Genomic DNA, 14,538 nt, shown 5'->3' with positions numbered 1-14,538 from the left:
GCTAGTGCAAGTTGAAGCAGCAGCACCAAAAGAAGAGGATTAGCCTCCTTTCCACAGCATTGCTTCCCCAGCTCTCAAAGCTGCCATGTGCAGGTGCTTGTGCTGTTAATGACACCATCATTGCCAACACTACCAGAAGAGATCTTGGTCACAGATCTTCTGCATCATATCTAATTTGGCCCAAGCATTTTGTAACTGATGTTCATACTGCTCTTTACAGAACACTGGTTGGGTTGCTCTGTAAAATCAGCTTACTAACACTTTATAATTTCCTGAAGAACTGAATGGCCCTCAAGAAGAACAAAGCAGGCCCTGCAGTTTACACAATGCAGCAAAAGAGGAAAACATAATAAAAAGCAAATAGCAAAAATAAGCAAATAGGCAGGAGTAGGAACAGAGAGGGGCTCCTTTGTCCCTCTCTGTGCCAAAGTGGAACGGGACAAGCACAAGAGATGGCTGACTGCTGCTGTCTTCCAATTTAATTTAAGATACATCCTACACATCTTGGCTGGAGTGTGCCAATATTTATTTATTTGGTCTAAAAATGTGAAGGATTGCACCCTTTAACGTATTCACTTATTAAAAGTTTCCTCTGCCTCTAGAGATGAATACAAAAGGTCGGGTGCAATCTCCTTCCATCTAGGATGAAATGCAGAAATGCTTGTAACAACCTTTGTCACATGCAAACATTGTGAAAAGCACAAGGTGAAGATGGTGAAAAGGGTTTAGGTTTGAAATAAGGCTCTTCTGAGGGATTCCCAGAGCGGTGGCCACCTTTGCCTCCTGCAGCTCAATCAACACATTTATTGCAGCATAAGATTTCAGGACTGCAGTCACTTCACCAGATGCTAAAATGTTGTCCCAATACATTCTTTGGGATAGGGGGTGTAAACAACAAGGACAGGGGGAATAACATTCCTTTATCTGCTGATCTGTTCTGTTTTGCAGTAAATCTGTGAACACTTCTTTGGGGGTTAGCCCCTGAGGACATGTAAGAGGTCTGAAATTAGATCCCAGGATGACTTTATTCCATAGAGTTAAAAGCAATCATGTTGGGGAGGGGATGCAGAGGATCTGGGCAGAGGAGAGGGGGAATTGGTTAACCTCTATGTTGGCAGAGCAGAAGATAATTAACCCTTCCCTTGCTCCCTGTTGTTTCCCCCTGCATCAATTTGGCTATGGCCCCTCTTGGCTGCTTTCATTTAAAATAAGAGAAAAACCAAGAGGCTGCATTGCATATCTCCCATGCATGTTGCTTGTTTTGTCCTCTGCTGTGGGTAAATAAGATCAGATCAGGCTGTTAATAGGAGAACTCAACATTTTGAAGATTTTGAAGATTCCAGAGTTTGTGACCATAATGGATATATTTATTCGTTGCTTGAAAGTGTACTGGCTTGTTAATCATACTCCTTTTATGCTTTCAGAAACCAGTTTTTTGTCTTAAAGCAACTGTGAAGCAAGCCAGGGGTATTTTGGGTAAAGATGTCAGTGGTGAGTAGAAAAGTGTTTGCAATTCAAATGCAAAAACTTTAGGATCTAATACTATACGATAGCTACTTCTGCTCAAGACTGGGTTCTGCTTGTGAAATCGTGTTGTTTTTGCAGATTACTCAAACTGTTTTGATTTGGAGCACATTCATGCATCCTTCCTTACAGTCTCCCACCCCCACACTGCCACACCGGAATACAGTGCCGTTTCCCAGATGTTTCTTTTCATGCAGTTCATGTACAAACCAGATGTAGGCAGGGCAGGGCTTGATGCCACCAAAGCACAGTGCCACCCCATGTATGTCCTGCCTTCTCTCTTGGGGTAACATAAGTCGGAGAGGGGGTTATATTGAAAGAGTTTGACACATACGAGTATTAAGCAGAGACCTTACTGTTTGTTATGGGCTGAGGTACTACAGCTAACCTCCAGTCCTCTGAGCCAACTGTTATGCTTGGTACCTGACCTGCCTCTTAGTTTGTGTTTGTGCTTGTGTCTTTGTTTTTAATGTCCAGCATGTTCTCTGTAGAGGAGGATGAAGTCAGACTTCCTCCCTATTTATGTTGGACAACTGGAAGGGCAGGGTAGCTGAACGCCCCTTGGTGGTTCCCTTCTCCCTTATGCGACTTTTCTGACCTACAACTCTTATCAGCCCTAGCCAGTATAGCCAGAATAGTAAGGGCTGCTGGGAGTGGCAGCCAAAACATCTGGAGGGCCCCAAGTTGCCCTCTCCTCTTTGAAACATTCCCACATACAAGCTCCCATCCTGCTGATTGTGATGAGATTAAAAACTGTGGAGCAAATGCAACATGTTCTAATGGCTGTTGCTGCTTGGCTTGCAGGCTTCAGTGACCCATACTGCCTCCTAGGGATAGAAACTAAGTCGCCGGACTCCTCTGCCAGTGGCAGTTCTCAAGAGATCAAGAAACGATCAAAGGCTGTGGTGAAGAATCTACTCCCTGAAGACCAGACCCACCGCACTCAAATCATCAGTCAAACACTAAATCCTGTTTGGGATGAAACCTTTATCCTGTATGCCCCTTCTGCGTAGCAAATTCATTTCGCTTCTGCCCTGGTGCAGTGTGCCTTACTGGAGGAAGAATTATTTATTAATGCAGCTCTTTGCAGCACGAGCGCCTTGTGACCCAGAGATCTGCAGCCAGGAGACAGAGCTGTGAAAGGGACAACCTGATGCTCTTTAGGCTCAGGGTGACAGAGAGAGAGAGAAATATACCACTCTAAAAATGAGACCTGAGCAAAGTGAAATGGCCATCAGAATTGGGGAGCCTTAAGAGGGGATGTTGGTTGCGCTGCAGCAGGGGTCCTGGGAAGTGTGCAAGGCAAGTGCAGTTCGCCTCTGTTCAGCACACCGGCTTCTTGTGAGAACAGACCCTGAAGAGGAGAAAGCGGATCAAAGCAATTAGTGGTGCAGGTCTTGACTTGTTTCGGCAGGAAAAAAGCTGCAATTTTCAGCATTCCATGCGGTGGCTGAGGAATGCTGCAAATTGTAGGATTTTTTCCTGTCTAAACATTGATAAGATTTGCCCTAAAGCTTCTTTTGCAAGGCAAGGAAGCCTGTATGCAGTTTTCTTGACCCTGGGTGGGGGTTGCCTCTTTTATCAGCTGCTCTGTCTTTTCTTTGTGTGGCTACAATTATGGCGGGACACCATCATTGCCCTTACTTGTGCACATGGAGTGGGGTGGGGAGGAATCACACCCTCTAGCTATGCTCCCTGTAACCCTGGGCATGTCCTAAACACACACAGACACCATGGCTGCCCATTTGGCATCAGTGTGAAGGATCCCCATGAAGTACATCTATATGTACTTGTGGCCCCTTTATGCTGGCTTAGGGAATGTGGTCAAGGCAGGTGCTGGTTTAGAGGGCACATAGCCCATGGGTGCTCCTCTCCTGCTCTTCTTTCATTCACCTGAGTGCACAAATGGGATTGTATGTACCCCACCCCTTGCTGTCAACTGCGTACAAATTGCACCAGTAGTATTTTAATAATTTTGTCTTGCAGGGAGTTTAAAGATATAGAGAATGCCAGATTCCATCTGGACATGTGGTGAGTAGGACTGGATATTATTTCCCATAGCATTTGCACCTGACACCATGCAGGGTGGTTTCCAGCCAGTCTACAATACTGGACTAGATGAAACCAGGATCTGGTATAAGGCTGCTTTCTATGGTCATCCTTCTTGCACCCACTCCAGTGCCGCAGCAGGTCAGATTTTTAAAAAGCTTCCATTGATGCCAATAAAAACTTTTTAAAAGCCTGATTGCTGCAAAAGAGGGCTGCTGTTTTGTTTTTCTGGTGGGAGGAGGCATTATAGCTGGAAAGGGAAGTGTTGGCCTTTTTCTTGTGCTGCACCTCCTCCTCCATGCAGTGAGGCTTGAGGGAAAGCCTTTCGATAGTTCCAAGAGAACTTTGGAAGCTCAGTTGCTACTTGGGAGGAGGCACCTCCTTGTGTGTAGCAGAGTGTGATGGGCCCCTTCCCATCTTCTGCATTGCTCCACCTGCTGCCAGCATGCAGCCATTAGAAGCTTATGGATGGAGGGATGTACATAAGTGTGCTGGGCTCATTTTTACTGAGCCCAGATTTTCTCCATAAATATGTATGAACAAATGTTCCCTAGGGGACTGCAATCTCTCTTGCACTACTCCCATCAGATCTGAGGGTAGGAGGGGCAGGGACGGAGCCTCTCCATCTCACTGGGACTCTTGAAGAGGAACCCCATTGTACATTTTAGCATCCTTTCTTGCAGGGACTCTGATGATGTTGAAACTGTGCGCCACAAACTAGGAGAACTCACAGACATCCATGGGCTGAAGAGGTTTGTCCCAATAATGTACTTTTTCACATTTTGTAAAGTTGGTTCTCCTTAGTTTAGGAGAGGGTATTAAGCAATAGAACCATTTGCAGTATCTTCTTTACTCATTTGTGTGTGAGAGGGCTTTCTGTTATTCCAACCTGCCTGGCTTGATTTTTCTTTCCCAGGATTTTTAAAGATGCTCGGAAGGACAAAGGGCAGGATGATTTCCTGGGAAACGTGGTACTTCGCTTGCAGGTGAGGAACGGCAGAGTGCGTCGCAATCCTATTGAACATTCACAGTCTGCAGTCAGAAGATATGTACATAAACTGCCTAAAACATTCAGTACAGTTCAGGGGCCGTGCCTCTCATTCACCTGCCTTGTCACATGTGGCTTTTGTTTTCTGCCCTTGTTTGCATAGGAGCTGCACTGCAGGGATGACCGTTGGTACAGGCTGGAACCTTGCACAGAAACCTACCCCAACAGAGGGCACTGCCACCTGCAGTTCCTTCTGATCCACAAGAAGGTAGTGGGGGGGGGGGCGTCCCTTGACATTCGATAGAGATGTGAGGCCAGCCACAAGGTGACCAAGGCCGGCATGGCTACAAGGAGTGGGTCATTTCATCCTTGGTTCCAAAAGACAGTGAAGGCTTTCCAACGTGAGAGCACTCAGATGTTCTAAAAATGTGTTGTGCTACCTAATTTTGTTATCACTCTGCTGAGAATGGATATTTTGCTGGCAGAAGCCTTGCTTCATGGATTTGGATCCTGCCTTGGATCGAAGTGTGCTTCCAGACAATGGGATCTTAACACCACTCAAATGGTATTGTAAAGCTCTTCCACCTTTTTGTAACCCTTTCTCTCTCTTTCCTGCAAAGAAAGAGGGTGAAAGCAGTGGTGGAAAAGTACAGGAGGGCTAAAGATGGAAGGTGAAGATATCTGGATCCCTGATAAGATTCTGAGAATGATGCAGGTGATTAAACAGTTAAAAGCCTCATCTGGCAACACCCCATGGCTGCTTACAGAGTAGGCTTTTATCTCTCCATCACCCTTCCTCATTCACATTGTCTTATGGAGTGGGGAAGCAGACTATGGGCTTCCAGTCATGACCCTCTGCTTTTTCTGGCACTTCTTATCATGGAAAATCCATTAGGAAGTGGCAGAATGGTTGCAAAATGACTTCTGATCCCCAGCACTACCATCTTCCATCTGGAACGCACTAAGTCTCAAAACATCCTAAGCTTCCGGCAAATGCAAATAATAAAGATAATAAAATGATAAATGACATTTTCCTTGCCAGGGTGCTAAGACATCAAAGGCTCAGACCTCTGATGACACTTGAAGACTCAGAGATGTATTATTGCCAAGCTCATCCAATACTATGAAAGCATGTGCTTTGGTAGAGAGGAGGCTTGCTGGCCATCCAGGAATGCCCACCCTATCTAGGAGCTGGGTGCTCAGCCTTGTTTCCTTTTCAGAGGGCCACTTCAGCCAGTAAGATGCAACCAAGCTTTACAGTCCATCGGCACCTGCTTCAGCAGATGGTTTCCTATGAGATTCTCCAGCACCAGGTACATGGGAGAGCCAGTGTGGTGCAGTGGTCAAGAGCTCAAGCATCCCATGAGGTCTGGGGCGCAGGCAGTCTGGGTTGGCCATGGAGCCAACTGGGTGGCTTTGGGCTAGACACTGACTCTCAGCTCAACCTACCTCACAGGGTTGTGGTGGTGGTGGAGATAACATTGAGAGCAGGCAAGCCACCTTGGGTTCTTGTAAGAAAAAAGGAGGGATATTGTGCAAACAAACAAACAAACTGGGGAAGAATCAAACCAGCTTAGCAAAACCGCTGTGAAGTGGGGCATAGCAGGGTGGCATTTACCCTGCTTATCACTCAAGTAGCAAGCCAGGTCAGGAGATTCATTCATTTCTATATCCTTATCTCCTTCCAGCCCTCCACTCAAGGGCAGACCCAAAGTAGATCTCTAGCTGCAACCTCTTGCCAACTTCTGTGCTGGCTGAGCAAACAGATTGAGCAAACAGGCTGATTGACAGCTCCACCTACAAAACTGCATTCTCAAGTAGTTTTGGGTAGCATGTAAACAAGAAGGCAAAAGCAAATGATGCACTTGCTGGGAGTGAAGGTCACATCTCCTTTAAAAACCAGCAGGAGCAGTAATGTGATGGATTTCCCGTCTTGTCACTATGTTTTTATTGTACAGTAAAATACAATGGTTGTATTTTTCCCTCCCCTCCAAACTGGTGCCATTTTCAGCGTAATGGCCTACTTTCAGAGCCAGTGGTGTGGGCCAGATGCATGATACTGCATTAGTGTAATGTAGTGAAACAAAGATGCATCAGTGACAAACAGAGCGTCTATTCAACTGCTGTTATAAAGCTCACTTTATTGAACTGTGTTTTCCTCCTCCTGCCCTTCTTTACAGCACAGTTGCTCAATTACATTGCAGGGAAAGCTAATGCCTTTGCTGTCAAGGGGGATATTGCTTCTCCCGTGTACCACCTGCCCCTGGCTACTGCTAAGCATTCTCGTTCCAGCTTTCAGTTTCCTTAGGCCATGTCCTATTTGCACAGATGCACAACGCCACAAGGGAGCATAGCAGCCATGAAGAACCCACAGGAAAAAGCAAGGGCAGTGCTGAGCCACTAGGAAGCGAAGCAAACATTTTCAGAGGCTGGGTAGGCTGGATGAGGCCCAGTGTTCACCTATTGCAAAAGAGCTTCATACAGGCATCGAATACCCAGCGTACCATGATTGCTTCTTAATGCACACTAATCAATACAAGTCACATTCTTGGGACTGGCTGAGTAGCTTGTCTCCATGCAGAGGGCTCAGTCTGGCTATTCCCCAATTCCTTCCAGTCAGTTCAGTGAGCTGTCCTGGGTAAATGGGGCCAAGTAGAAACAACCTCAGTGGAGACCAACACCAATCAAGTGTTTCAGTGTGTCTAAAACAGCTGGTTCTTAGAGCTTCTTAAAACAGCCGTAATGGTGCTGCTGCAGTCTCTTTCTTCTGCCTGATAAAGAGCAGCCAGTTTGTTGTCCTTTTCCCCCTACAGGCTGGCAGTATGTTCTGGGATGGCGAACTGAGCAAACATGCCAGTACAATCCTGTATTTACATGCTAGTCAGAAAGATCTTTCTGACTTCCACCAGGTTCTGGCGTAAGTATCTCCTGCATCCTCCCACCTGAGGTAGCAACATCTGGGAAAGACCTGGTTTGCACGTAATGATAACCCAGCATAGAGGTTGCTGATGAGTTGTCATTATGTGCAAATCCTGCACTATCTTTTATCGATGAGTTGTTAACCATGAGCAAACCAGATTTCACAAACCATGGGTTCTCTGACTGAATTCTTTGCAGTTAACAACCCACAGTTGTTCATACATAATAACTCAGTATTCAACAAGAACCCCCAATTCAATGGCAAACCATGCTCAAGTTTGTTTCTATGTGCAAAAGACTGACTTAAGAGGTTGGTGCTGAGAAGGGACCTGGTTTCTGTTCCCAGCCCTGCTACTCTTTTTTCCCCAAATATCCAAAGAGCCATAATGGTTGCTTCCTGTTTCATAAGGAAGTTACAGGGTTTAATTGAGGCCTGCAAACTTGCCATGTGATCAGTGGAAATTACTGTAAAACATGAGGGTTAGTTACAGATACTCCCCTACGATTTTTCTTAGACCTGGAATCAAGTCCAGACGTTGGATCTGCTTATTTTAGCTTTTCTTTTTAAGAGATTGCCTCTCCTTGATTTATTGTTGCATGCAGTCCAGTGAATGGGATCTCATCAGTGGTTCTTCCCAGAACTATTTCCTGTTCCAGTAGAATACATGGAACTCTTTTTTCTACCACCATCACTCTGTAACCCCTTCTATAATAACCACTATCAAATTCTGCCAAGAGGTCTAGATTTTACAATGGGAGGAATATAGGAAAACTAAGCCAATTTATCTAACAATCCCTAAGCATCATAACTTTCTCTGATCAATGCACATGGGCCTGTTGTGTTTTTATTGCAGAATTTTGAATTCTTTATTGGATTAATTTGAATATGCCCATCTGATTGAGTGAAAATTGCCACAGTCCCACTGGTTCATGGGGGAGTTAATCCTCCTTATTTCAGTACTCTTCTTCTGCCCTTGCCACAGGCACTGGCTGGTGTACAGCAAGCTGTACCAGGTCTTAGAGTTCAGCAGCAACTGTCTGCTCCACCAGATCACCAGCATAGAGTACCAGTGGATGCAAAGACGGTTAACAGCTGAGCAGGTATGACATGATGGTTATGCAATGATATGGCTGGTAGGATATTCCTGTCCAGCTAGACAAAGACTCAGTGCTTCTCCACATTGACTATTTGTGTTTTGCATAGAATCCCTCATGCACAAAATGCTGAGGGGCCTGCTCACAATGTTGCTTCCAGGGCCTTTCCTTTCCAGCTATTTTTGCAGCTTTTCAAAGAACGAGAAATGTCAGCCATTTTCCTGGGTGCTGCTGCTGTCACTCACTACAGAGGCCTGGCGTCTTTTTACAGTTCCATGTGATAGGGCAGTGCCACTTTGGAACATATAGAAAGGCAGAGGCAGCCTCCCCTGCCCTGCAGAGAACAAACACGCTCCTGCAAAGGGCATTCCAGTCCTTCTGCAAAGACAGTGGAGGGCGTAGCCTTGGTAAAGCACCAGTGTAAGTGCCTCATGCAGAGAAGCCCTCAGAAACAGTAAGGCCCAATCAAACATTGATTCCAGCTGATTCCTCAGGGTGTGTTTATCAGTGGCACACAGTAGCACTTACGCATGCACAAAATGGAGTCATCAGGGTGGCTTCTAGCCACTGCAGCTCTTGCGCTGGCACCTGGCAATTTGCCTCTTTCTACTGTGTCCTTATTTCCTTTCATACCACTCCTGTGCCAGGGTGGCTCTCCTTGCCCGCAGTGGAGAAACCATATTCTGAGTGTCTTCCTCCCTCAAGGCAGCATTTGCTTCTGCTTGGGCAGCAAAGGGGCTTTTTGGTAGAGGAAGGAATGTGGGGCAGTCACTGCTTTTAAGAGCAATGGAACGCTACAACATCTTTCTCATTAGAGCTAATATATATGTATATATATTGCTAATTCTTCAGAAAAAGGAACTGGCTGATGCTTTCCAAAGCTTCCTCTCCTATGGGATTTCTCTCATCCAGAGATTCCGAATTGTCTTTTCACCCTCTGCTCCCAAGTCTACGCAGAGGCTGCAGTCACTGCTCAGGTTAGTTGTCAGAAATATGCCCTATGGAAAGGGACCACCATCAGCCTACACCACCCAGCCTGGTGGCTCCCAGTAGCTAAAGCTCTCTCAGAGCAGGGCCTTGAGGTCAGTCTCAAGGTTTATCTAAATGCTGCTGGTCCTTCAAATTACCTAGTTCCAAACCATTTGGGCCTATAGGTCAAACCCAGCACTTTATGCTGATGCTGGGAAATGAATAATAACCAATGCAACTGATGCAGAATTGATATAATGTACTTTGAGCCTGGCTTCTGTACCAGCTGAAGGTCTGAGCAGTTCCTACAGGCAGTCCCATGTAAAGATCCTTGTGGTAATCTAGCCTTGATGTAATCAGGCCCAGCGTAACTTAAACCATGTGTACTTTTTCCAAATAATGCTGCTGCTGGCAAACCAGCCTAAGCTGGTAAAAGACCTGTTAGCTGCCTGTACCTCCACAGATAGTTCAGGTCTGGGAAAGCTATCAGACTGCATTTCTGACTCTTTAAGGAAAACACAACCCCGTTCAAGACCACTTCCTAACTTCCATTCAGATCAGTAGTACCAGTTCCACTGCCTTGTCTGGATAAAGTATTAGTTGATCCACTATTATCCAGCCAAGAAATGCTTCCAAATACTTATTCAGAATGTTTTCCACTTTGTATTGGTTAGTAGATAAGCAGGAAAGAAGGAACGGATGACACTTCAGTCCAGCTCTCAAGATGACCTCTCCTAGTAGCTTCATGTAGACATTTTTTTAAAAGTGGGGAATAAGATAGAAACCTGGTGTATCCTACAGGCCAGTGATTGTGGCATGGAATAGAAGTTGTCCAGCGCGGTCTCCTGAAAGCTGTCTCCCAACCAGAAAGGACCAGACCCATTGTAACGTCATGCCCCGAGCCCCACTCTGAAGAAGAGGTCTAGAGGAGCACCATAGCTGAGGGCATTGAGAACTGTTGAGAGCTTGCTAGATGGGAGGTGGCAACCTTACTGTGTGGCATGTGGGAAAAGAAATCCCAAAGCATTATATGAGTTTTGCTAGATTTCAGTGATGGCTTTTGTCTTCACAGGGTCTTGGTCCAGATGTGTAAAATGAAAGCCTTCAGAGAACTTTGTACTCTACCTCTTGACCTGCAACAAATGGTGACAGAGGCACTCAAGGTACAGGCCACATCGGTGTCCTTGCGAGTTCCTGGCCAAGTCCAAAGCAGTATTCCTCAATACTTGCAAGTCCTTGAGGGCTCCTGTGTTCCTTTCTTCAGTGTAAAAGTAGAGATGGAAAGAGATTGTTCCAGATCCTGTTTGTTTCCAACTGCTAGGCCTTGGGAAGCCCATTCCTGCTGTCATAGAAAAATGTATGATCTAGTTTCATCCTCAGTGACAGAGCCTGCAAAGCAAATCACAGAAAGCTCAAAAGATCTAGCTTTGGTTGTAGACCTTTCTCACTGTCCCATATCATCCTTGGACACTGTCCTTTCTAGCCTTGGGTCTAGGTAATGTGTTCAGATGAAACAGTTACTGTCTGGTTTCATATCCTGCATGTGGGTTTTTAAGTGTTTTTGGAAGCTTATAGAATGCAACTTTTCTGCTATTTATTCTGTGCCCTATTTTTCTCAGTCTGGAACAGCACAGTGGTTTCAGATGAAGAAGCAACACCTGAAGCCGATGGTAAAGGTAAATGTCTTTTCCAGTCTGATTTGATTTATGGTGATGGAAACTCATTGAATTGTGTGCATCCCATAAATTCTGCAATGGCTGATCCAATTAATTGGCTTTTGCTAACTTCTACTACTGCCCAGCAAGGAAGAGTGAAAGTAAGAACTGCTTCATTTATGTCTTGTCTGTAGCAAGCAGACCCAGCCTTGCAAAATATTCAGGTGTAGTCCAGGTCATTGCAGATATGGCCTGTGGCAACTTCATTTGGGGGAAAAGGGATTATTAAGTCACTTTCCCCCACCATAGCATTGGTGCCAGCCGTATCTGTGATGGGCTAGATACTGTATTATATTTGTTCACATGAGCGAGTGTCTGGCTGAACAAAATGTGTATCGGGCAAGACACTGGTAAGTTGCTATTTCAGCACTAAGAACCACCTCATTAGCAATGAGACCACATGAGTGGCTGAAGCATGGGACTGAAGAAGTGGCATCTTGCCATTTCAGAAGTCTTTTGAGCATTCCACAAGGCTGACGTTGTAGTACTGGAGGGAGAAACCCATCCATTTGAATGAACTTGGCTTACTGGGAGCAATAAAAATCATGTCAGAACTTCCCCACTCTCCCCACTTTTGCAGACTATGGAGGAGTGTGGCAAGGCCCTGGTTGGCCTTCTTATGGAGGTGAATGCAGATCTCCAGCAATGCCACAAAACCTGGAATAAATATTTCATCAGGTAAGTTTGCAGAAGATGTCTTTCTTCTGTTTGACTGCTCATAAAGCTCTTTCTCAATCCTTCCTGCAGCAGCAAAAGTCCTAGCAAAGCAAATTGTAGAAAACCAGTGATTGAAACAAAGAGATGAGCAACAGCAGAACCCCACTCCAGTGATTAGGTTCCTTGTTCTTCCCTGGAAAATAAGCTTCTGTTTCTTTTATATGTGAGTCCGCTTGCATTACATGAATGCCCATTTAATATATATGCCCACTAGCTATCATTAGGTCAGAAGGAAAGGAAACTGTTCAGATTAAAATCAGCTTTTTTGTGCCAATTATCTCACTACAAATTTCTTTTCTTCTCTGATATCTGGACTTTCTCAGATTTTTTAAAACATCCCCTGTCAGTTGGTAGCTTTCTGTTAGGCCTACTTGGAAGATGGGAAGGGAGCTGGGGCCTGAGGCTCCTCCCACTCCTTCCCCAAAGGGACTGTTGGCCTACCTGGTGCCACAGCTGTTACATCCTCCACCCAGCCCTCTTGCCTTTCAACTGGCAACCACAGGGACCCAGCTTGATGCCTTAGAGAGGGCTGGATCTGACTGCAAGGCTGTGCTTGCCTATTCTACTGTATCTGCATCCTGTTGGAAGACATGGAAAGGTTTAACATGATGTGATGAAACAACCAGGTAAAACAAACTGTTGAGTGGTGTTTAGCAAACCTCTGACCACCTGCTTCTCCCTCTCCTTCTGGTGCAGCACCATGAGGCTGGATCTCTACTCGATTGCATACCTTGAAATGCAGGAGCAGGCAAGTAGCTATTTTGTTGTTCTGTAGCAAGAAGGGCTTCAGTTTTGTATTCCACAGCAAGGCAGAAGAGGGTGAGGCAAGGGATCGGACCAGGAATGAGGCAAAAATTGCATCTTCTTTGTCTGGTTAAGAATATCTAAAAGTATAAGCAGGAAATGTGTGTTATCTTCAGAATATCTTGTGGGTGGCCAGGATTGATCTGAGTCTTATTCATGATAAACTCAGGACCTTTTGAAGCTGGTTCAGATGCATCAGCCAGTAATATGAAGGAAAACGTGTCCAATCCAAGAGCTACGTAAAAAAACCACCAGTGCTTCTGCCAGCTTTAGTACTTGGATGCTTCTGAGTGTCCTGCTGTTTTGGGTGCTTAGGAAACAGAGTCCTCTAAGTGGTCATTATCTGTTGATTCAAGCAGGAATGCTGGTTAGAAGGGGATGAGAGGAAAGTCAGCTCAGTTTGCAATGAGCCTTGCAACAGATTGTATGAAGGGAGAACGCGCCACATGTGTCTGATTCCTTAAAGTTCTTGTCCAGAGAAAATGTACAGTGTCTTTTATGCCAGGGGGACACTTGGAATAAAAGGGCTTGTGGGCTTGGGTGGAGTGTCTTGGTTAGCCTTTGAAAGACCTGTTGGTACCACTAAATAGGTGATGGTAGATACATATATACATAAATATATAGCTGCTTGGTAGGCTGAGAAGCCTAGCCTAGTCTTCCCCAATCTGGTGCTCTCCAGACTTCCCTTCAGCCTCTGCCAACATAACCAGTAGGCTGGAATTCTAGGAGCTGCAGTCCAAAGCTCCTGGAGGCCCAGTTGGAGATGGCTACCATTAGCCAGTCTGAGCATGGTTTCCTTCTTGGTAGAGGTAGGAGAAAGGTGGGGAGGAAAACTCATCCCATGAATGGCTCCTGGCCTTGCCACTTTCACCTGCCCTTGTGGTGTTTGGGTACAGAGGACTCCTGGAGGGGGAAGCATTGCCTACAATAATCAGGATCAAAGCCATGCTTACATTTGAGCCCAGTGCAAATGGCAATACTCCTGGCTGTATTTGTATGTTCTAATAGTTCAGCAATTGTATAGGGCACTAGCTGAAATGGCTTCCAAAGAGGACTCAAAGCACCGCTTATTAGAAGAGGCTGTTTGTGGCATCACCACAGATGGAGGGCAGGGCTCTTCTTCTCACGGACCCATTGTAGTTTGTGTTGCCCTGCTGCAGGTTTCCAGTTATGTCAAGGAGCAGCTGAGAAAGATTGACGGTTGCATGTCCCAGCTCACAGCAGAGAACCTGTTCCAGCTCTATCTCAGCCTGCAAGAGTTGCATGGCATGAAGGACTTCGTGTGCAGCAGGTGCTGAGCTTTGCCTGGCCCATAATCTTAAGCTCACCATGTGGGGGCTGCTTTTCCATCTGACAGTGCTACCTGTCAGGCCCTACCACTTACAAAGGACCTTTGGGGGTCAATGTGTGTGCGCGCTCCTGAAAATAGCTGTCAAGACAGGCTTCCGGTTGTTCATCCCAACTTGCATAACCAGTCAGTCCTTGGAACAAACCCAGGCTGGAATGACTAAGGTGGCACGTGTAGCAGACGAAGTGTCCACCTATGACTCTTCTGCATGAAATAAGAACTACTTCTGTGTCTTTTTTTATTTCCAGGGAAGGTCCTCTTGCACTTGCAAACTTCCATGAGTGGTTTAAAGAAGCTGTTCCCAAGTGGCTCGAAAAGACATACACAATCGCCCTGGAAAGGACCCAGAGGGCTATCCAAGTAGACCAGGTGAGGGGTCCCTAGCGAGGACATAAAGAAAATCTGTAGTT

At 45.7% G+C, this 14,538-nt stretch overlaps 1 protein-coding gene across 3 annotated transcripts in view; it reads left to right on the top strand.

The window, feature by feature from the left end:
* Positions 1-14,538, top strand: part of UNC13D (unc-13 homolog D) — a 71,817-nt gene that overhangs the window by 31,183 nt on the left and 26,096 nt on the right. For all 3 annotated transcript variants that reach the window (XM_044453808.1, XM_044453807.1, XM_044453809.1), the window contains exons 5-20: positions 1,425-1,491; positions 2,329-2,518; positions 3,511-3,555; positions 4,257-4,325; positions 4,490-4,559; positions 4,725-4,829; positions 5,782-5,874; positions 7,375-7,478; positions 8,464-8,581; positions 9,428-9,552; positions 10,617-10,707; positions 11,164-11,220; positions 11,840-11,937; positions 12,673-12,724; positions 13,941-14,071; positions 14,377-14,497. In XM_044453808.1, coding sequence (XP_044309743.1) covers positions 1,425-1,491; positions 2,329-2,518; positions 3,511-3,555; positions 4,257-4,325; positions 4,490-4,559; positions 4,725-4,829; positions 5,782-5,874; positions 7,375-7,478; positions 8,464-8,581; positions 9,428-9,552; positions 10,617-10,707; positions 11,164-11,220; positions 11,840-11,937; positions 12,673-12,724; positions 13,941-14,071; positions 14,377-14,497 — 1,536 coding nt within the window. The remainder of the gene's footprint in view (positions 1-1,424; positions 1,492-2,328; positions 2,519-3,510; positions 3,556-4,256; positions 4,326-4,489; positions 4,560-4,724; positions 4,830-5,781; positions 5,875-7,374; positions 7,479-8,463; positions 8,582-9,427; positions 9,553-10,616; positions 10,708-11,163; positions 11,221-11,839; positions 11,938-12,672; positions 12,725-13,940; positions 14,072-14,376; positions 14,498-14,538) is intronic.

The sequence above is a fragment of the Varanus komodoensis genome, unplaced genomic scaffold, assembly GCF_004798865.1.
Source record: "Varanus komodoensis strain SLA01 unplaced genomic scaffold, ASM479886v1 scaffold7_1, whole genome shotgun sequence".
Classification (NCBI taxonomy): Eukaryota; Metazoa; Chordata; class Lepidosauria; order Squamata; family Varanidae; genus Varanus; species Varanus komodoensis.
The sequence above is the reverse complement of the archived record's forward strand: the minus strand, read 5'-3'. Positions and strand labels throughout refer to the sequence as shown.